Raw genomic sequence first — 23275 nt, forward strand, 5'->3', positions numbered from 1 at the left:
TTTGATCCTAGCATCTAACCTGGCAAGTTAGACTGATAATGTGTAGCAGATTACACTCCATACATTACTGACCTGGAACTCCTCTGATTGAATCTGATTGAGGAAATCCAGCCAGAATTCAGCTTGCATGCAAAGTTACCTGCATCCACCATATTTCACCATTACAATTTATGCCACATCTTGCATCTCACGTTCAGGCCAAGAACTTACATTTTTGTTCCATCTGACCAGAGACAACTATTAGATGCCCTGCTGATAGATCCTCTCACCTGAACTAGTTGATCTAATTCCATCACTTTTGAAAACAGAGGGATCAGTTCGGGTAGATAACAGTGTTTACTTGGGATCACAGTTCTCCTTCCTTTGACAGATGATGGATTGAACAGTAACTTAATGAGGACATTGATTGCTTTTGGGGTTGATTACAAATGCATGCCACATTTTAAAGACAATTTGTTCATGAAAAGCATTTTTGAAACCTGTATACATCCTTCTTTTCTTTTATCTTAGTTAATTACAGAAAAAAAAATTGATTAAACTTTGCATTTACGATATGACACATTTTTAAAAAGGATGATTGCTTTTGCAAGACAGTGTATCACACAAGACAGGGTTTAAACCGGTATATTTGATCCTACCACCTAAAGACTTTGGTTGGTAAAAGCGTTTGACGGCCTTATTAAAGAAACTCTGATGGATAAACAAAAAACTAAAGGGTCATTGTTTGAAATAGACAAATATTCATAATACAACTCAGGAAAAAGAAAAACCAAGTATATTACTCGGGAATACTTTAACATCTAGCTTACTTTCATTCATATTATATGTAAAATATTCCAAAAAGATGTTTGGCTGTAAGTAAAGTTAACAAACATCAACAATCCTTAATAAACTTATTACTTAATGCAAGAATTATACAATTAATTATAGGAATTTAATATGTCTAATATTAGGTATAAGAAAAAGGTTTAAAATATTTAAAAAGTATTTTTTGCTTCTAATCACTATTCGTGTTTTAAAAGGTTTGTGTCCTTATTGAACCAAAGCCAAAACAGGTTTAGAATTATCTTCATAAAAAGTATTTTGTTGTATACCAATAGAAAAACACTTAGTTAAATGCTTTTTAGATGGTGCGAATATATGATATATCGATTTTCTCTTGTTTTACAGAGCTGTGCCTCAGAGAGGTTTTGTCAATAATGGGACTTGAAGAGCATTATGACATCAAACTTAAAATATGCAACATCCTGAAAATTACTCGGAGTGACACAGAGATCGATATGGAAACAGCAGAATCCCTTCATGAGGCCTTTCTCAAGAGGCTTTTTATGGGGAACACAAATGCAAGAAGTGTGAAATATATGTTCAGTGATTCGGATGTGGACAAGAAAAATGTCATAAATCCGCTAGATTTGATAACTGCACTGTTTCTGTGTTCAGACAAATTCCTACAGCAGAAGATTATTGAGAAAATGGTTCTTTGTCAGTTTGCTGTCCCACTCCTGCTGCCTGACAGTGAAACAAGAGAACTGACAATGATGCTGTGGTCTATGCGTGAAGTTGTCCGAACCTTCAAACCATTGATGCAAGCATTCCGAGGGTCAAGCACTGAAGAAAGACTTGTGCAGTCTGAAATTGCTCTTATATCATTTGTCAGATTGGGGAAGCATTTCCTTTCTAAGTCACAGATGCTAAACCAAGTGCTAAGTAACACTGAGCAGTACCATGACATATTTTATCATTCTGGTTTGGAGTGTGGAGATGTGCCAAGAAGAATATCAGAGGGGCTTGTCGATTTCTCCTGGTACCTTCCTTGTGGCATCCGTTCTGTTGATAAATTCAATGAACCAATAGCTGTTGCCAACCTGAGAGGTGATATCAGGACCTTTGTTAAGCAGTTCACTTTCCTTTGTCAGTCATCTGCCGTTGTTTACATCTTCTGTGATGAAGCAGAGGTTGAGTACCTCAAAACTGTGCAAGTAAAAGATGTCAGAGCAAAAATTATTTTGATTAGCAGCAAAAAGGGGAAATCCTTTAGATTAAAATATATGACCATCAAGCCAAGCATAAAAACAAAAAATATAAGTGAAACAAAAAGAACTGAAAAAGAGTTAGCAAGAGCCCTTCAGGAATCAGTTTCTAGAATACTCGAGAATAAAACAAAAAAAGTCTCCCTGGAAAATCTGGCTGAAAGAGCTCGGAGTTGTGAGATCCTTGTGGATGAAGACACAGATGAATGCAAAACTGGGCTGAGGAATTCCAGACTCATCACTTCATGTATTGATAAAATACCTGAGTTCAAAGAACAAGAACTGCCATGTCAGGGAAACATCTGGAAAGCAATATCAGGGGTGCAAATGGAGCACTGTAGATTACGCAAAGTTGGCAAACTGAAAACTGAGGATTACCGTAAGTCTTTGGAAGCAAAAGAAAAAGAGTTCAAAAAGAAGCAACACAGGTTTGAGATGACACCTATGATATCAAACTTTGTTAAAGGTATCAGTGCCTCTGAAGCTCACTGTTCTTTTTTCCTCAAATGGATGGAAATGACACTGGAGGATTTTTCTCGACAGCAGCTGTCAGCTCTGCTGGATCAATACAAGAGACTAAAACATGAGTCTCCAAAAGAAAAAGATATAATAGCAGATGTGGAGCAGCAAATTTCTATTTGCTCTTTAGGAATGCAACATTTTTTTCGAGAATGTGGGCAGAGGTATACATGTGCAAATGGTGTACCAGAATTTAGCAATCTAAGGAAGAGGTTGGAACAGCTGCCCTATTATTTTGCTCAGTTGATGCTAGATAGTTTCCCTTTTGAGCTTGTTGATGGGGATGCAGGAAACATTCCAATGACGTGGATGAGAGCTGTCCTTGCTGAACTTCACCACCTTATACAGTCAAACAGCAGGGTCAAAGTTATTTCAGTCATTGGTGAAGAAAATTCAGGAAAATCAACTCTGCTCAATGCCATGTTTGGGACCAGGTTTTCCATCAACAGAGGAATGTGCACTAGGGGGGCATTTATGCAGCTGATCACCGTCAGCAAACGTGTAAAGAGGGAGATAGGCTGTGACTGCATTATGATAATCGACACTGAGGGACTGAAGGCACATCAGATGATTCAGGACGACCATAGCCACGAACGTGACAAAGAAGTTGCGAGTCTTGCTGTGGCATTAAGCGACATTACAGTAGTGACTTTTTCCAAGGAAAGCTCCACAGACAAGGACTTCTTAAGGATGGTAGTTAATGTTCTGGCAAGGGTAAAAGTTGCAGACAAGAAAACATTGTGCCACTTTGTTCAGGTTGACATTAATGAAGTCTCTGTTTCTGAGGGAAAGAAGAGAGATAAGGAGTTGTTAGATCGGCTCAATGTACTGATCCAGAGGGATGCTGAGATAAACGCAAGAAAGCTTGCTGATCTGGTAGAGTTTGATCCATACACCTGGAGCTGGTACCTTCCTTCAGCTTGGAAAGGGACACCTCCAATGGCTGCTTACAGCACTGACTACAGTGAGACTGCACAGGCTTTGAAAAGTCAACTGCTAAAAGACCTAAAAAAGTGCCCCGAGAGGGATGATCTGATGGATTTCGCAAAGAGGATAGAACACATCTGGAAATCTCTATAAAGCTTGGACAGTGCATTGAATTTGTTAAGCTCATAAAAAAAAAAATAACTCAAAGTGCTTCACGTCACCCAAAGTGAACAGAAAAAGAAAATCATACAAATATAAAAGAAAAGTCAGCTTGTAACCTCTGAAACCCAACCTGACCTGGAACTCACAGCTCGGTTCTCTAAGTACGTTTGACAGTTGTATGTTATTATTGTATTTGATTATACCTATATTGTTATAGGTAATGGATATTGTATTTATTTGTTAATTTGTTCTATTATCTAGGAATTTACCTTTGGTTCTGCTGCAGTATTGATTGTGTTTGCAATTTTCTGTAAGATAGCAAACATCACAACCAAGGTTTTTTTAAGGACATCATTGAAATTATAAGTTTCTAAGAGCCACAACCAAACAGAAGTGGCATTCTGTTTTGTCTTCACAAATCTAAAACAAACTTCCAGAAAAGTGCAAATATGCTGGATCCGGTTAGTTATTTTCAATTGAGGTCAAAATTATATCTGAGCTGCAGAAAATCTAGTCTAACTAGATTTTCTGCAGCTCAGAACTAAATATCTTGTTGCTGAAATATGCATTACAAACAAGCTTGCCTTGCCCAATCTTAAAATCAGTCAAACAGAAGAGGACCACCATAAATTTGATACTGGGAATTCTTAAGTTCTTAAAAGGGTATCTGTTTGGATCAAATTGTTTTAGATTGGTTTCACTGGGATTTGTGGAGAACTCTGTTGTGATCTGAAGTTACATCCAGTGTAAGTTTAGGAAAAAAGTTGTCATAGTAAGCCTTTGATAGTAATAATAAATTATTAATTTCCAACCGTCAGAATAGGTTAACTCTTTAAGTGGAAAATACATTAAAAATAATGTTTATTTTTTTAAATCAACATAGTACATTTACAGTACTGGCACATTTTGACTAGATAAACCAAGTAATAAGTCATATTCTTTCTATATTCTAACATTTACATAATTTTTACAGCATTGTCTAAAGCCGTTGTCTAAAGCCATTGGGGATTATTTATAAGCATTGTTTAGCTTTTCTAATGGTTTTAGTTTAGTATTTTCTGTTTTATTTTGTACATGGAATTTATAAACAAATCTGGAAAGAAACTTATCCTTGTATTCTTTTGCACATTTGAACTTTGTGGTTATGTGTTTTTTTCCCCAAAAATAATTTAGAAATGTTTTTAATAAAAGTATATGACTAAACAACTGATAAAGTTTAGATGAGCAACAGGATGCCTTAAAGAATTTTATTTCTTAAAAGAGATTTTTTTGACAGAATTCAGAAATTATTACTAGAATTACTCAACTGATTTAAAAATGACATTTCAAACCATTATGCAACTTTAAGTTTTATGTAGATGCAGAGTTAGAAAGTTCAAAATATTGTAAGAATAATGTAAAAGTAATATTATTAAAAAAAATACCAATGTAGGTGTCTGCATAAAAGTGCATTTGTTCTCTGAAACAACTTGATTGCTTTAGTGATGACATCATACGCAACAGGCACACAACAATTGGGTTATCATTTATTGATATCAACATGACGTTCCATGTTTTATTAAACATTTGTCTATAAATTAATGTTAAATATTTCTGAAAATGTACACAGCTGCACCAGGCAAATTGCAAAAATAAACAAAAAATATATAATGTCTAAACTGACTTTCAATGCCAGTTGATTAATATTTGTTTTCACATTTTCACTTTTAAATAAAATGATGGTACTGTAGCACTTTACAATAAGGTTCCTTTTATAGAAGGTTAGTAATAATGGATCTGTTATATATAGTATTTCATCTAGTGTTTATTTTCAACATTTCAAACTAAGTTACTACCTTGTAAGCACAATAAGCTTTTGTCAAACTAAATTGTTTAGCATGTATGATATGTTAAATTCATAATAAACACTTATGAATGAGTATTAAAGTTTTTAGAGATTAAATAATAAAATATCTATAAACTATCAGCCATCTATAAGGGGAGCCTTATTGCAAAGTGGTAGTGTAATTGCTTGAAATATTTACATATCTTCACATTTTTATATTTTTTATATGATTTGAAGTCATAAATATATCATTTTTATGCACATAATACATTTTTATAATGGAAAAAAACTAGTGGATCTACCTGAGAGGTAAGTGAAAAATCACAAAGACCAAGAATTTGTTGTACATATGAAAAGACTTAACAGTACACAGTCTGGTCCATGTTGGTTTTAGTGCAGTAGAAAGAGTCTTCAGCGAGACATCATGCGCACAAATTCTGTGGGAGATAAAATATTGTGTTATTTTACTTAATCAGGGTGGCATAGTAAAGTTCTGACAAACTTTCACCCGATTGTATTGACCAAGGATGCAGCAGCGAGTGCTTGCATAATGGATTAGCTGAGAAGGGTTGTTTTATTGTAGATTTAGCTTCTTTTAATTTTCTTTAAAAAATCTGAAAAGTATCTAGTTTTATTCCTTACATCCCACCTGTGTCCATCTATCCATCCATCTTTCCATCTATCCATCCATCTTTCCATCTATCCATCCATCTTTCCATCCATCCATACTTCCATCCATCCATACTTCCATCCATATCTAAAAACACATCTAGCATTTCTTAATGTGAAGAAATTAAGAGAATATCATAAAACATCAATTGCTCCCATGTCAGTACATAGATTTTAATCCATGCTTGTTTTGAAGGGTGCCTGTGTATGAGCATGAAGATATTATTTCCAGTGTTCTTCAGTGTCAGGAGAAGATTAATCAATGTAGTGATGCATCTGTCCTATCCACCTGTTTTCCTGTACTAGCCTGACCATATTGGGCTGAGAGTCCAAAGATCTGCCTTACATTATGAATGATGTATGAAGCATAACATATTGTTGTGATGCTCACGCTTCAGAATGTTTAATTTGACTCTCTGACCTAGTTGGTGACATCTCTTTGAAGTGTTGCAGAATTACTTAGGGATTTTTATTGCTTTTTTAAGCTTGATACTTACTCACCTTCAAAGTCCACCTCTCCATCTCCATTGAGGTCTACGTCTCTTAGAATCTCATCAATCTCCCTGTGGTTAAGCTGTTCTCCCATTAGTTTCTTCATTGCTTCCCTTAGTTCCCCGAGGCTAATCTGACCGTCACCGTCAGAGTCAAACTTAAAGACAAAATAGATATGGTATAAAATGTCATGGACAAAAATATTGCTATACATTTTAATAACCTGCTGCTGCTAACCTCTCTGAAGGCATCTCTTAACTCTTTTACTCCAATCATATCTGCAGTCTCAGCAAGCATTTTGGGACCCATCAATTCCACAAAGTCCTCAAAGTCCACTCTGCCACCACCTGTAAAAGAAAATATGTTGTTTTTGTTTCTTTGGCACAAAATGTTTCAAATGAATTGAAAACGTTTTTTCACTTTGTGTTCAAAGGCTGCAACAAACCGGGATACCATGTGATGTCTCAACATGTCAGTATGTCTACCTCTGTGTAACCTTCTGGTGGATGTTTTTATGGATACTTTTTGACTTTGTGTGTGTGTAGCTAAGCATGGTGGTGGGCTGACATCCAGTAGACATGCTGCAGCAAGGACCAATTGCCTCTGCAATACTATACCTATAATAAATACATTTTCTAGGTGTTTGGAGGACTTACAGATCTGCTGGCTGAGCTCTATCAGTTCCATTTCAGTTGGCATGTATCCCATAGTCCTCATGCACTCTCCCAGGTCCTTATAGCTAATGAATCCATCTTTGTCTTTGTCAAACTCCTTGAAGGCCTCACGCAGTTCTGTCAATAAAGCAAGATTTCAGCAACAGAAGGGTGAAAGGGTTCTTTACAGCAGCCAGTATTTGCTGGCTGCTGAGAACCTGCTGGTGAAACAAAATAATTGTTGCTGCAGATAATGTACCTTTAAAAATACAAATAGTATCACCTGAACAGAAATGAATAACCTACACATAACATATGTTTTTATGCCCAAGGTTTTTGAGCATTTAATTTTCATCACTTTGGGGCGTGCAGGTGGCGCAGTGGTTAGCGTGCACGACTCATGTAAGGATGCCTTAATCCTTCACGGGGACCGCGTCAATTCATCACTTTATAAGACCTTCCAGTTAATATGTTGGATGGGTGACAAAATTCTAATGTTTAGCCCTACAGTGAAGAAACTAATCTCTCTCTTTCTCTCAATGAAGATAAGATTTATAACAAGTCAGCTTTAATTTGCTATTTGATCCTACTGAGTTATGCAATTATTTAGCATCTTATATAAAAAGACATGTAGGAGTCCCAATGATGGTTTGAGATATGGGCAAACCACCATATTTCTCATTACGTTGTTCATTTTAATATCGAACACATGATTTCTTTTCTTTTTTAGTAACATTTTGCACACAAGTAGTTATTTCACGGCATTACAATTGTTAGATGACAAAGGTCCTCCAATCATTATTTTCCATGACTGTATACATCCGTTAGCTGCACGTGACATTAAAATTCCTATTATTTGAAGGTTCCATTCCACGTCCAATCAAAGAACTAATAAAAACTAAAATCAAGACTGTATTTGATCATCATCTAAAATACACACATTACACCTGAAAAGGTGTAATGTTTTTGAAATTAATACTATATTTGTGATATAAGAGGGATTTCTAAAGTTTTATACAAGAAAACATTAAACTATATATATAATTAGTTATTTAATATGTTTGATTGGACTAATTGCTCGTAAACTTCCCTCCAGATAAGAAACCAAGCTTTGCAACTGAGTAATTATAAGAAGTTAAAAAGACAGCTTTATATTAATTAGAGCAATAAATACAAAGCTTTGCATTTTGGTTCATACCATTTCAGTTTCTCACAATTCCTAATTTTATAACAAAAATGATATATATATATTTTTTTATCACAATACTCATAGTTCTAAGTACAAACCCAGTGGGAAAGACTGAATGAAATTCAATAATTAAAATGAATGCACAAATACTTTTAACTGAAAAAAAACAACCATACATTCCTTTAAATGTAAAATTTGTTCATTATGTTTTGCATTGATGAAGAAAAAAAAGGCAAAGTTTTTTTGTTTTTGTTTAGATCTTTAGGTTTGACAGTGGTTCTATTAATATTTCTGTACCTTCCATTTCCTCGGGTCGTAGGTCTCTGTCCTGCATTGGTGGGAGAAGGAAATAAGTAAGAAAGAAATAAAGAAAAGCAGTCAGTCAGGTTACACTTTCAGCCAATAGAGATTATCACTCAGAATACATATTAAAGAAGAAAACAGGTTTCAGTTTAAGTCCATCTCTCCCACTCCATAAAAGCATAGCTTTTTCCTTTCAACTATAGTTAGTTTAAACTAATAATGTGCAACAGGATGAATTCAGTTTTCACGTGTCTAGAAAATATGCTTCGTGTTTTTGAAGTGTAGAAATACAGCGGATGCATAACACAAACATATTGTCAGTGCTTTAAAGCTGATGGTGTTTGTTTTCTGCTTGTGAGTGTGCATTTTGAAAAAAAATGAAACCCTTTAAAATCCTCAGCAAACAACCACCTTATGAAAGAATACATCAAACTCATAGAACTTTAAAAAATGAACGAAGAATAACATTTCAAGTTACTGTTCATGCTTCAGGCATGGATACTTGGTTAAGGTAGAGTTTGTCTGTTCACTACTTGCTTTGCAAGGTCATGACATCAGCAGCAGCAGGAATATTACAGGCCTGGATTAGAGAATACAGGGGACACTACGGCAGCAGGAAGATTACGGCCGTAAATTGTATTACAAATCACGGAGGCTTATCGGTTTATAATTCCCCTTTCTGCAGCTTATTTTCATCCCCAGCTGAACTGCTGCTCGCTTTGCTTTTGTTTTCACAGAGATCAATACACCTGAATGAGCTAAATGAAGACATGTAAGACACTCCTCCCCCCTAATTTAGTGGATAATGCAAAATTCGAACAATACATATTTGATTCTTGTTCCACTGGTAGGTTTAAAAGTTGTGAGGAATATGATGTGTTATGTACTAAGGCCAGAATGCTACAAAGGATACCAAAATGACAAGAGTGCCCTGTCAAATCAAAATGTTAAGAGCTGTTTTTATCTGCTTATTTTTATTTATTTATTTATTTATTTTTTGCAATCTTATTATGAAAGGAGTATTAGCGGAGATTAAAAACCCTATGTTCTCTGTCTAGGGATTCCATTATTTTCCTTGCTGTATGGATTCAAACAAAATCAGGATCTTTTTTTTCTATTTTGCAGGGTTAAGGACGGTCAACCCAAAAAATTAGCAACAAGATTTTATCTTTGCATGTTTTCTGTTTTGCACCAACCGTTTTGCAGTGACAGCTTTAATTATTCAAATACCGTAATTAGTTATTTGAATAATTAAAGCTGGGTAAAATGTATTCATTAAAGTTACAGTGGCCCGATATAACATAACTTAAAAGCATTTAGAATGTTTTGTAAATACAAATTTAGCTCTTTTATCACCTCTCTACAAAGTTGGCGTCTTAAATACATAGAGCGTGCAAATACAATGTTCACATGGAGATTTGGCAAAACCTCATATTTTGCTGAACTTCACAGATGTTTTGATATTGTATTGCTCCTCAATTAGCACCCTGCTCATAGGCTATATAAAAAATGGGTCCATATCCAGTCTTGTTTGCGACAGTTCAAGATGTTTCAGAATATTTGCTTAATGGTCTGACTCTAGATATGTGCAGGTTTATGGAGGGATCATTACTCATTGATATTTATCACTCTGGCAAACCTAAAAAAAATCTGAAAATTACAAAAAAGATTTAAGGTAAGTTAACATCACAGGAATCGTATAAAAATGTTGTGGTGGATGTATGATTAAAAAATAACTACATATAAATACATATACGGATTTGCTTACTTTATAAAGAAATAATTGTAAGGCTTTTTACTCATCTTCACCTGCCATGCATTACCGGGGCTCATTATCCATGTCTATTCAGCCAAAACGTGTTAATAAGGGCAGAAAAATACAGCTTCATTTTCAATGTGCTTCTATAAGACAATGATCACCACTTTTTTTTTTTTTTATAAAAACAACATATCAGACCTTGAGAAGCTGAACGTATGATTACAGATTTTAAATTATTCTGTGATTCTAAACTGAAACACTGCAATTGTTGCACCATGGGCGTAGGTTTGCATAGGGACCATAGGGACATGTCCCTACCAAAATTTTGGAAGGACCTATTTGTCCCTACCAATAATTGAATGTAAACAACATGTTTATAATTTAGTATACAGCAGCCGCTTCTTTTCCTCTGCAGCTTCTCTGCCTGGTAGCTGCAGCTGCCTGCTCTTTCCTGTCCCTTTCACATAGCAGCGCATCAACTGTGCTGCGCGGTTTAACTCTGATTATTCTGCCTTAAGTTCTGCCTTCTCTCTTTCTGATTGCGTGTTTTCTAGTCTGTATGTGCGCGCGCGCGGGTGCTTGGAGCACGAAAAAAAAGACACTAAAATAAATTAATATTGGGCTATGAAACTAGTCCGAATTTTAAAAAAATATATTAATATCTACGCTAAATCAGGCGAAAGCTTCTGATTGGAGTTCTGTAAAGAAGCAGGAGAGAGTTTTTTAATTTGTGGAACTTGAGAAATGTAAGTTAACAACGTTAGGATTACTTTTATTTTATCTTTTAATCAGATAGCCAAAGGCTCCTTAAAGAAGATCTTTTATGAAATGAAACCAGGTGAAAAAGAAACGTTTAAACGTTTCCTTTGGAGGAGTTCTGGATGGAGAATATTGACAGACAAAAACTTTTTTTTTTTTTTTTTACTTCTTAAATGCTAAATGTTTACATATTTTTTTACAATCTTGGTATAATTCCTGCTCTAAGTGGGTCACTCTGTCGGCTAAATGGTAAATGGTAAATGGCATGTACTTATATAGCGCCTTTATTCAGGTTAGGAGACCTGACCAAAGCGCTTTACACTACATTCATTCACCCATTCACACACACACTCACACACTGATGGTGGCAAGCTACATTGTAGCCACAGCTGCCCTGGGGCTCACTGACAGAAGCGAGGCTGCCTTACACTGGCGCCACCGGGCCCTCTGACCACCATCAGTAGACAATGCAGGTGAAGTGTCTTGCCCAAGGACACAACAACAATGAAAGTCGGAGTCGGGGCTTGAACCGTCAACCCTTCGATTACAGGGCAAACTCCCACATCCAACGCCACTGTCGCCTAAAGGCACATTTTAGTGGCCCTATATTCCAGTTAACGATTAATCAATTACTAAATTAGTTCACGATTATTTAAATAATTTGTTAATGTGATTAATTGTTTCAGCCATAGATAAAATACATGAAATTAGCTCCACAGAGTAACTACAGCCCAGATTTACAACTTCTAATATTAATATTTTAAATGCTCAGTGTCAGTTCCTCTTCTAGTTCCAGTGCACATGTAAATACAATACATTTATTTGCTGTCCCTTGAATGTATTATTTTGCATGATCCAGAGAGAGCATATTAGATAAAAAAAAATAAGAGTGGGGTTTACCTCTGCACAATTCTATATCTTCAGAAGAAAACACAGGATAAATCCACATATTTAGACTATATTTGGTTAAACAGACACTGTCTTAGTAGCAGGTAAATTTAAATGCAATCCTTTTCAAAGTGGAAAAAGTCCTAATTCCACATTCATCAGAGCCAGTGATGCTTTAAATATTGATAAACAGCATCTAGTGCATGTAGTGCTTATAAGATTTGTATTAATGTAGCAAGAAATGCTGCTGTTCTCTTTTAACAAAATGAGCCCTGAAGCTCACATTAAGCATAAAAAAGAGCATGCATATTTTTTGCAAAGGACCAATGAAACTGAAGAATAGTGTCCCTACCAAAGTTGAAATCAAACCTACGCCCTTGTGTTGCACATTAGTTTAAACTGAACTTCACTGACGACCTTTTGAAGGGGCAGGGCCCTTTGATTCTTTACATTAGTTTGTTGATTGTATGCTCAGAACACAAAGTCAGCGTTAGAATGCCATAAAATAGCTTTCATAGGTAAATAGAAAAATATCTTAAATAGCCATTTCCTGTATCCCAGGAGCCTTACATCTCCAATAACACCATGCTTTCCTCAGAGTATTTTTTTCAATTAGAAAACTAAAAAAATGTAGCGTTTAATTACATCGTACTCAAACATAGCATACAATAGACCACTTTAACATATGTTATTCTGTTCTTTTACATAAAATATTTCCTTTTATATTCAGCAAACGGGCTCATAAATATAGGAATGATATGGTGTGATTTTAATTGTGAAGATGACCCAGCAGATTTGACCTCCCCTTGATCAGTATAGGTCAAAGTGTAACAGAGTGGATTAGTGAGAGAACCTGCTGTAAAGTTGTGATGTGCAGGTGAGAGTCATACATACAATCTGACTTTGAGCGAAGCCCTGTCTGAGGAAGATACAAGCAGGCCCCACTATGTTGTGCAGCATGTTGCAGTTCTTAACCAGAGCACACAGGGGGTCCTCAAATTCAGGCCTGCTCCCTCCTTCCTCATCCTCCTCCTCTTCCTCCTCTGTGTCCACCTCCCCTGCACCACCCAGGGAACCTAGCATTGCAGCAGCTAACGCTGTGTCGCTTTGTTGAATGGGTGAAGCCTCCTTGGACAAGAGAACCACTCATATTAACATGATGATACACTAATGTGGAAGGAAGGAGTCAGATTTTGTTAAGATAACTGTTTTGGTTATTTTAAACAACATTCAGTTCTGTAATAGTCAGATTTTAGTCTTATGAATCTTACTTTGATATAGTGCCATATTTTGCATCCTAAGAGTAATAAAATTACGAATTTTACTTGGATTTTTTTGAGAAGACCAACACATACAGCACATGACTAAAAATGTTTGATGCATATTTATTTTCATACATATCAATCCCTTCTATTCTGATATCCCTTCATTAAATCCCAGGAAACCAATTGCTTTAAGTAGTTACCCAATTGAAATTTAGTTGGTAAATTTTTTTGGAGAACAATTTAGAACACACGTCACCATGAAGAACAAAAAACACAACAGATATTTTAGGGATAAATTTGCATAGAGGACTTTGACAAAATCCAGATATGAAATCCTAAACTAGTGTTAGGATTTGAAGTCACAAAACTCTCATCATCCAAACATGGAAGGGGCAAAAAAAACTGTGACTCCAAGTAAATATAGATACAGAAGTAAAAATCCCAGCTCTGCTAGGACAAAACTTGAAACCAAAGATCTGAAGGTGCTACACAGATTCAGAGGACAGATGGGGGTGTCGTGGGTTCCTGCTAACAGCCCCTGTGTTGTAGCCTGGGTGCCATTCCGAACTTAGTCCCGCCCACAACGTTTGAGGTCGGGAAGTTCGGTCTGGCATTGCTCAATAGTAGCGCAAGTATGCTCGCACAATATCTAGTGGGCCAATCAAATTGTCAGGGCGGGCTTTACGATGATGGACAGATGATCAACAGTAACGTAATCAACCACGTCACCAAAGCACGCTTGGGTGACAACAACAATGGCTGCCGCTGGAGAGTTTGGGTGAGTAGATTCTGCTATTAGGTCTGTTCTAGAAGATATCAACAGCAAATCAATTTTAAAAGAGGAACAGAGAAACGCGATCAAGGCTCATCTTATTCTAGGTGTGAAACTGCACGCTTTGATTTTTGTTGACAACAACTATGCGTCGCTTAACATACGTCACGCACTCCGTTGCTCTTATTGGTTGTAGGTCTATCCAATTGAGTGCAGAGGCATTTCTTTTCCCCCTGGTTCGTTCGAAACACGCCCCATAATCACAGCTCTATGGAGCCGTATCAGACTCATATTCTGACTAGAATTGAGTAGGACTACGTCAGGCTACCTGTGTTGGGCCTTGACACGGTAAACTTGACTCCAAAATAATGAAAAAAATCATGGAGGGCATGTCGACATCTTCAGGTTATGATATTTATTTTACACCTTCAAAAAATAAGTGCAGAGTAGCAGGGAAAAATGTGAAAAAATAAGATGGATACAAATGTAGTATTTACATCTTTTCAGAGGAAAAAAAAAAACTTTGTGTAGCACAGCAACGTTACCTTCTCTGTAACCAGGCCAGACTGACCCAGTAGGGCCAGTAGTTCTTTATAAATCCTTAGCCCCGCCCTACAATTAGATCAGCAAACAATTGAGCATTGATTTTAATAATTAAAAAAAATTAAATAAACACTTATCCCTAGAAAAAAAATTACTAATTTCCTGCTTCCATTCTGAAGTTACTTTCTTTAGTTATAAAAAAAAAAAAAAAAAAAAAAAAAAAAAAAAAAAAAAAACAAGCTTGCCAGCAGAAAATCACTGACTTCCTTTATGGGGGAAAAAACAAACAGGAAAGAAAAACACCAGAAGTACACCGCCCACTTTCTCTCAAACGGCCCAGTCGGCCAAAACAACGCTCCACGGGTAAGTGCAAACTTGTGTATTTGTTTAAGTGTAAATGTATTAGTTCCGATTAATGTGCATCACTAACTAAAACGATCTGGCAGTAACTGTCATACATGAAAAGGGACTCGCAGTTGAATGGGTGTGTGCGCACGTGCGTTGCTGTGTGTATGCGTGCATGCGTGTCAGCGGGAGGGACCGCGCTGCCCCGTCACAGGGGGAATTTGTTGATAGGAGTTTAGTCTAGAATTATTATGAAGACAGCCGTTATTAAATCAAAGCCACAATAAGTGGCATTTTAGTTTGTAGAAAGAACAATGGGTATGTCAAAAAGGTGACCTATCAAGAAAAAAGAAGCAAAAAAAAAAAAAAAAAATGGACCACAAGCAAAATGATGTTTGCACACAAACCAAATCTGCAGATCACCTAAAGGAATCCCTCAGTGACACATGGTGATGTTAGAATGATGCTGTGGGGATGTTATTTTTTTCTATTGAGGAAGGAACTCTGCAGGGGGCTGCCAAATTACTTCAGACTGAGTCAGAAGTAGATCAAAAACTTAGCTCATGAACAGAGGCGCACCTTGTCAACAGGCAAACCAAGCAACTGCTTGGAGCCCCCGAGCCGCTGGGGGGCCCCCGAGAGCCAGCTACTGTACACCCGGTAGATAAACAGCAACAGGCGAGCATGAAGTGGCAACGCTATAGTAACTGAGGAGATGCACAACTGCATATAAAAATTCAGATTGGATGGAATGTTGATTGACATTGGCTTTGCCCAGTCAAAATCCAGCCCTGCCCAGGTGGATGACTTCCCTTAATGAAAATGAATGTAGCCTAGCGAATGGGTGACGTTTTAGGCCTATCGTTCAGTAAATTGGAAAGCAATTATGTAACTAAGCTGAAGGAAAATGATTCATTTTCCATGTCTCAAGAGAGACTTTCAGGACTGGTGCTTATTTCCATAGAGTATAGTGTGCGAAGGTCTTTGGATCTGGAGGACTTATGTCTGCATTTGCGAAAGCCAAATCCCGTAAGCAGCAATTCTGGAAGCAGTATAGGACCTAGGGCTAGCCGATATAGAAAAAAAGCTTATCGATAAAAAAAGAAATGCATATTGATCAATATCGACAATTATTGAAAAGATTTGAAACCATATTTTTTGTGCAGCTCTGCCTGGACATTTTATGATATTGCTAAATGATTTAATTTGAATAAAGAACACAATCACAGACTTCCAATAAAATATTTATTTAACCAAATTTTTTAACCATAACAAAATTGTTTTAAAGAAAAATAACTTAAGAGACCTGAATTATGTTATTCAATACTGACAAAGAATAAACTAAAGTGACCAGAAAAGTGACCAAAATAAATATAACAAATAAATAAATGGACCCCCCACAACCGCTGCCGCCCCCATTTTTCTAAGCTGAACCTGGTTCAGCTTAGTTTCCTGCTTTAACCTGAGTTATTACTTTGAAGTTTCTGGCCCCTCAGCATTTTTCTCTCAATTGTTAGAACTACGTGGGAAACTGCCCTGAAACTGAAAATATATATTTTCCCGAAATTCCCGAAGATTCCTCGGAGGCGATGCAGAGCCGCGCCGGGGCCTGCACAGCTCTTCTCCTGCGGGTGTGAGCGGCTGAGATAATAAAAAAAAGTTGGTTGTCTTATCAGACTTCTTTTTCACTGGTTCCCTACACATTTTACAGATGACTGTGGTTTGTTTTTTGTCCGACTTTCCATGACCGAAATACTGCCAAACTGGCGAACTACAAAAACCCTTCTTTGAAACAATTTCCTCCGCCTCTCCTTGCTGCAACATCTTCATGTGCTCTGTGTTGTGGTTTGAGAGGGCGGCGCTTTGTGACGGCGTGCCTGGGTCCGCGATTGTGATTGGTTGGGAGGAAGCAGTGACTAGCATAAACCTACATGCTAGGCTACAATGAGAAGGAAGGAAAACTGCGTTTCTTTTTTATCGAACTTTTATCGACCCTCTTTTTTTCTATTGCGCCACACGTCTATTGATCGATATATATCGTTATTGAATTATCGCCCAGCCCTAATAGGACCCCAATAATTTCACTACACTTACTATAGCTACTTTATATTTTGTACAAAGTTTATATTGGGTTTTTAAAGTAATTTACTTTTTATTTTATTTTATTATACATTTATTTTAATTTATTAGTTTATTCTTTACTTTTATTCTTTTATATTTTCCAAAATAACAAGGTTGTTCATGTTTAGAACATTTGGAATAAAAAAAAGGTTTTATTTAATACATTTTTCATTGGTGTCAGATTATTTACAGCCTAACATAATGGTGATGAACACTGGTCAGTAGGGCCCCCTAGGATTTTTTGCTTGGGGCCCCCACAGACTCTAGAATCGCCTCTGCTCATGAAGAGAAACAACGGCGGGGTTCAGATTAAAAAAATATTTATTTGTTGCAAGGGTCCATTAAAAGGAACAATTTAAATTCTAGTCAATAGCAGAAGGACAAGGCAAAATGTTCAGTCTCTAGATCTGTATAGCTGGTGGAAAGGCAAACAAAAATCTTGTAACTGCAGCAAAATGATCATTCAACAAAGTACTGACCTAGAAGGTCTGGCCAGGCTTTTCAATTGTTTTACTTTCAATTTTGAAAACAATGCATAGTTTTCCTCACACCAATGTGCTGCTCTGTATTGGTCTTGACACAAAATCCATAGTTTGTGATTCACAAAATGTGACAAGATGTCAGAGTTAAAGTCTTTTACAAGGCATTGTGTTCTCTTTCAGTTTTACTGCAAAGTGTACATACCTTTTTCCTGTCACTGTCCTTGTTAGAAGCCTTGTTGATGTTTCCCATTACCCTCCCCACGGATCTCCACCCACCCCCCCACCCTTTCTTCTTTGGTGGTCGCAGCAATTATACAGGGTTTCTTCTACTCCTTTTTCCTTGGTCCCCCCCTCTACTCAAAAGTCACATAAAACTCCAAAATCCATGCTCAATCTAGAGCCTCCCATTGCAATGAGGCAGCTTTTAAGAGAGGAAAAAAAAAGTTTCCAGCTGCACTTCTGTCACTAAAGGCACCTGCTCTAAATTCACTTGCCCTGAATCCTATTGGTCCTCTGAGGCGTAAAACAGGTGTGTGATGCTATGTTGAATCCAAGACTTCAGATATTTAAAAGGTTTGGTGAGATATTATGGAAAAGCAGGATGTTAAAGATTGACTGAGCAGGTCGGTAACACTGGCTCATATCTGGGCTGAAACATCCTGCTACTGCCAGACTCTGGCTGTGATTGCAGGACTTGACCATTTTTCTCTCTCCCTCTGTTTTTCTCTCTCTCTCTGTCTTCCACACTGTCTGTCTTTTTACACACTAACACATAAGCTTCTTTCTATCCTCACAAGTCATTTTTTGAATTTAGTCCAACTAAATTTAATTCATCCCACCCATCGTCTCCCCTCTGCCTTGAAAACATCATATTCATGCACTCAAAATGACAAGCCTGGCAGAACTCTGAGTGTGTGTGGGTGAATGTGTGTAAATCTGCAGGAGAAAAAGGGGGAGGGGATGAAGGAATTAAGGATGGAGAGTTGGCCGCATGTTTAATCTCTGGAATTTCAGATTAGGTCAAAAGCGCTATGCCGTCAGGCGATGTGTATAAAGGAAGAATGTAAAAAAGGTGAATTATAGTTAGTCCACTTTTATGGCTCTATTAAGAGGAAAATCATGGAAACAGGGATTTAAAACAAACATCTATGGCACATGGAACCCAAAGGTTGATAATGGCTGCTCTAGGCAAGTCCAACAGAATGGATTGGGCTGTTCAAAATCAGTAAAGGGTCCAGGCTGAAAATAAGTTCCACAAAAACTGAAACCAAGATTCTTGATTAGAAAAAGGAGGGTTACCCTTTCCAAGTTGTGGAGAAGTCCTTGCCTCAATTGTCAGAGTTTAATAATTTCTGGGTGTTGTTTACAAGTGAGGGGTGAAGGGATATAGATCCCTTTATTGTCTAAAGGGATCTATATATGATTGCGCCACACAATTGCCATTGTGTGGCGCAATCATGGGTTAAGGGTTTAGCTCAGGAACCTAGAGTGGAGGCTGTGGGGTCTGAACCAGGTAATTGCAACCTTTTCAGAGCACAAGCACACTGCTCTAACCCACAAGAAACCCCCCCCAGAGATCAGATCTCTTTAGAGTAAAGGCTGCATATTGGTGAAGTTGTTTGCAATGTTAGCACAAAGTTATCTCAGCTAGGTCTAGTTTCTATTAGTGTCAATGGAATTGAAAACAGTCTGTTAGTATCCTTCTGCAGTCTAAAAAGATATTCATCAGGTAGGCAGCTGCTGCGCAATCCCATCCTTTTAATTTGTTTTACACTGTATCAGTTTATTCTAGAGTGAACAGCACCACTGTTGCACTGTTGGGTCTATTTCTAATCCAAGACACATTCTTTTTTTTAAAAAGAAAGATAAGTTAACAATATTTGAGCTCCCTTAGTTCTTCAATTGTTCCACTGTTTTAGGATATATTTTGGTTACTCATGAGTTAAACCCTGTACTAAACCTCCATCTAATCTATGAGTAGGAGGATGATTAAAATTTTGGTTGAGAAAACTTTTCCTGGCATTGCTTCTCGAAATATGTGTTTCATTATAACAACCACAGGTGTCAAGTAACTAAGTACAAATACTTTTTTACCTCACTTAAGTAGAAATCTTGGCTATCTGTACTTTACTGGAGTAATTATTTTTTAGGCAACTTTTTACTTCTACACCTTACATTTTAAAAATAGATGTGTTAGTTTTATTTCATTTAAGCTCATTTTAGTTATGGCCTTTTTATATTTAAAAATTAATAAAAAACCTTCTAAATAATTAGCTTCACCCAGACAATTATTTCTTTGTTGTTTGACTCGGTGCTGCACCAACTTGTTCAACGCATGCCAAAATAAATAGTTTTTCAAGATTTTTCAAAGTTAAATCTGACACTCCTACCATTAGCTACTGTATAACACTAAGAAACTTAATTATCAGAAAGTTATCATCCAGAATTGTGGAAAAATGTTCCTTTAAAAGTCTAGTGCAGTAACAAGTATGAGCTTTAAAGCGTCTGTCTTTAACCTTTTTCCCTGCATTACTTTAATTTTTACTTTTAAGTAGTGTTAAAAATTGTACTTTTATGCTTTTACTTGAGTAAAAAAGCTTAAGTTGAAACTCACTGTTTTTAAACGGTAGTATTTGTACTTATACTTCAAAAATAAACATGAATACTTTTGACACCTCAGAAAACAACATATAAAAGCTTGATGTGATGAAAACCGGGAAAAACATTGACAATCTTTGAAGGGGGGTTCTTTTTATCCTTATAATTGTTGAATTAGAAAAATCTTACTATTTACATACACACATAAATATATATTTTAATAGTATGTTTTAATCCTATCTACCGATAGCAAGATCCTTTAATCCAGTGTTGCGTGGGTGTCTGTTTTGGCATGACTCATGCGGTGCTGTTTGTGTACCAGAGATTATCACATAAGTAAATCTGCAGCACTAATCTGTGCTGGACAGTTTAGGACAAATTACACTTTTTTTGTTCTTTTCAAAATCCAGTTTTTAGATCTTTTACCCTCATCCTTTTCTTTGGCAAGTCTTGCATATTCAGTATCTAATACTTTAAGTAGATCTAAAATCTTCCTTAGCAATTTTCAAAATGTTTATTATGACAATTGCTAATATTATGTGAAGTAATTGTGCTGTTAGCACAGTTGCCGGTTGGTTGATATTGGTGCTGTTACTTGTGAGCAACTGACATATTGTGCTAAAAATGCTTGGCATACACTCTGAAGAAGGAAAGCTTCAGGAAGAATACCATGCCCAAACAAAATGTTGAGCTAGGCATGTCCCCATGGTGCATCTCGACTCACAATAACTGTTGATTATATAATTTGTTCTTAAAAACTTTCATCTTCACTCTGTGTCTAATTGATGACAAATTGCAGACCCTGATGTGTTTATGAACTTTTATGGAATTTGCATTGTGGCTTTTCCACCAGTGGGATGAACTAGATATGGCTGTTCATGCTGAAATACGGCCATGATTTGTAATACTAATAAATGACCACTAAATGTCACCATCATCCTTTCCTAACTGCATAGATATTTCAAATGCTTATTCTCTTAGCAGAGATGAAGCCATTAAAATGTTGATGTTTTTTTTGAATAAGGGGAGAAGATAAGCATAGAAAACAATTCATTATACTGTAAAAATAACATGTATAATTAACAAATATGTAAATTTGTTATAAGGGTTTGACAATAAATATTTAAAGAATGAGTCCAAATAAAAAAAGAAGGGCTACACTAGAAAATAAAAAAAAACTTATTCTATTCTGGAATGGCTTAATCAGAACTGAAAAAATGTACCTTTAGCTGAAGAGGGCTTCTTACAAGGGATTTCTTTGTGATCCATCAAATCAGGAGAACTTTTGCCAGATGGACGAATGTTAGAGTCAGGTCTTGCTATGCTGATAAACCCTAACCCGTGGACAAAAAATGTTTAAATTCAATACAAAAGGGGCTTCAGCAATTGTTAGCAGGATGATCTGCAGACTCATGCAGTAGGGTTTTTATGACTTTTTTGTTTTACATTTTAACTCTGCACAGATCAGGTTGTTTCTTAGTTGAGCTATGTAAAATATGTGGGGAAAAACGTAGTAAATTATGGTGGGAATATATATGTTTAATCTGAGAACCATTGCCTTATTTCAACACACAAAAGCAGGAACCACTGTAATTATATACTACTAAAGGTTTGAGTTGAGCAGGACATAGTTGTATAATAGAATGTTCCTGATCCAGACAAACAGATTGAAAACCAAAAAAACCAAAAACGTATCCAAGTTGTGATTGGTAAAAGTCGAGCTCCTAAAACAAAGCTGAGTTTGACATTGAACTACAATGTGGAAAGAAAAAAAAAAGGAGAGAGATCAAATTTGTATGTTGCAAAAATGGAGGTTTTGTTTTTCAACGAAAACCAAAACCTTTCATTTCTCAATCTGGTTAACGCAATGCCTCTCAGTCATAAAATCCAAAATACAGTAGCTGGGTGACAGTTTGCGCTTCATCCCTTGACAACAGTACACAGAGCAGATGCCCAAATAAAAACATAGGCAGAAGATTTCCCAGCAGAAAAATCCAAGACTGAGTTGGTAAAAGACAGTATGGACACCTTCCAAGTGTAAGGATTTTACATGACTCACAATGCTAATAGCTGGATACACAAACATCTGTTTGTATATCCATACAGTGACACACTAGCATACTTTTATACAACAAAAATCAATCATTCAGCTGTAGAGCAAGTTGGATAACTTTATATATCAATGATAATATAAAACCTTTGCATTTTCATAACAATATAGTCTTGTTCCAGAAAAAAATACTACAGTAAACAGTAGTTGTCTGTATTTCCCCCATCCCTTGGGTAGCAATAAGCAGCTTTTTGCAGTGTCCATGGAGCATTATTGGGCTGAAGGTCTTGATCAGGGATTTAGAGTAGCAGCATGTGCTTCCAAACAGGTATCTTGTGGCGTCGCTAGGATGCAAATGACCAGAGGTCTCATTTTCTAAGTGTGCTTAGTTTTCATGTGAAAAGTTTTTAGCAGGGAGAAAATCTGAAATTTGAAGCGAATGTAATTTTTGCAATTGTTGGTGTGGGAAACTGTAAAGATAGCAGCAACTAATTATAAGTGACTGAAAATGTCATGCTTTTAATAATACAGAAGAAAATTAAGAAAAAGTCTTTCAGCACTTTTGCTTGACAGGGTTTATATCAAGTCGAAACTGTATCTCCAGTGTTAAACTGTCATCGTTATCTATACCAAATTGTTAGAATTTCGGCTAATATCCCTACCAAATTTCCGCTTGAAACAAGTCACTACACAGAGTTTGTGAATAGCCATTAATGTTTAAAACAATTCCATGTATCGCAAAATAAAATGTCAATTTTTTTAAACATTTAAATAACTAATGCTTCATTTAAGCCGCATGTAAGAACCTTGAGATTTAATTTTCCTTTTTTCCTGAGATCACAATTCATGATAATCAGTGTGTCATGATCAGTAGGTAGCATTTCGACTATAAATAAAACATTCCAAGAAAGAGGTCAAGCGCTT

At 36.4% G+C, this 23275-nt stretch overlaps 2 protein-coding genes across 4 annotated transcripts in view; one reads left to right on the top strand and one right to left on the bottom strand.

The window, feature by feature from the left end:
- The first annotated feature begins 1172 nt into the window (after positions 1–1172).
- Positions 1173–4152, top strand: LOC119786944 (up-regulator of cell proliferation-like). Its single transcript, XM_038290541.1, has one exon. It carries the CDS (start codon positions 1200–1202, stop codon positions 3627–3629), a length of 2430 nt encoding a protein of 809 aa, XP_038146469.1. The 5' UTR covers positions 1173–1199; the 3' UTR covers positions 3630–4152.
- A 999-nt stretch (positions 4153–5151) lies between these two features.
- The window catches only part of cabp2a (calcium binding protein 2a), a 33048-nt gene continuing 14924 nt past the window's right edge, over positions 5152–23275 (bottom strand). The window contains exons 1-7 of one of the 3 annotated variants that reach the window (XM_038290554.1): positions 17906–18390; positions 13070–13303; positions 8764–8794; positions 7281–7415; positions 6862–6971; positions 6634–6781; positions 5152–5900 (exon numbers count right to left, since the gene is read on the bottom strand). In XM_038290554.1, coding sequence (XP_038146482.1) covers positions 5875–5900; positions 6634–6781; positions 6862–6971; positions 7281–7415; positions 8764–8794; positions 13070–13303; positions 17906–17953 — 732 coding nt within the window. In that variant the 5' untranslated portion in view covers positions 17954–18390 and the 3' untranslated portion in view covers positions 5152–5874. Of the gene's footprint in view, positions 5901–6633; positions 6782–6861; positions 6972–7280; positions 7416–8763; positions 8795–13069; positions 13304–17905; positions 18391–23275 lie in introns of those variants that run through there. The other 2 variants (XM_038290555.1, XM_038290556.1) reach the window with 2 other exon arrangements.

This window comes from Cyprinodon tularosa, unplaced genomic scaffold, assembly GCF_016077235.1.
Source record: "Cyprinodon tularosa strain WSP-4 unplaced genomic scaffold, ASM1607723v1 ctg283, whole genome shotgun sequence".
NCBI lineage: Eukaryota > Metazoa > Chordata > Actinopteri > Cyprinodontiformes > Cyprinodontidae > Cyprinodon > Cyprinodon tularosa.

Excerpts from the sequence above, each read along its gene's own strand:
- LOC119786944 (XM_038290541.1), top strand. The coding sequence starts at position 1,200 with ATGGGACTTGAAGAGCATTATGACATCAAACTTAAAATATGCAACATC.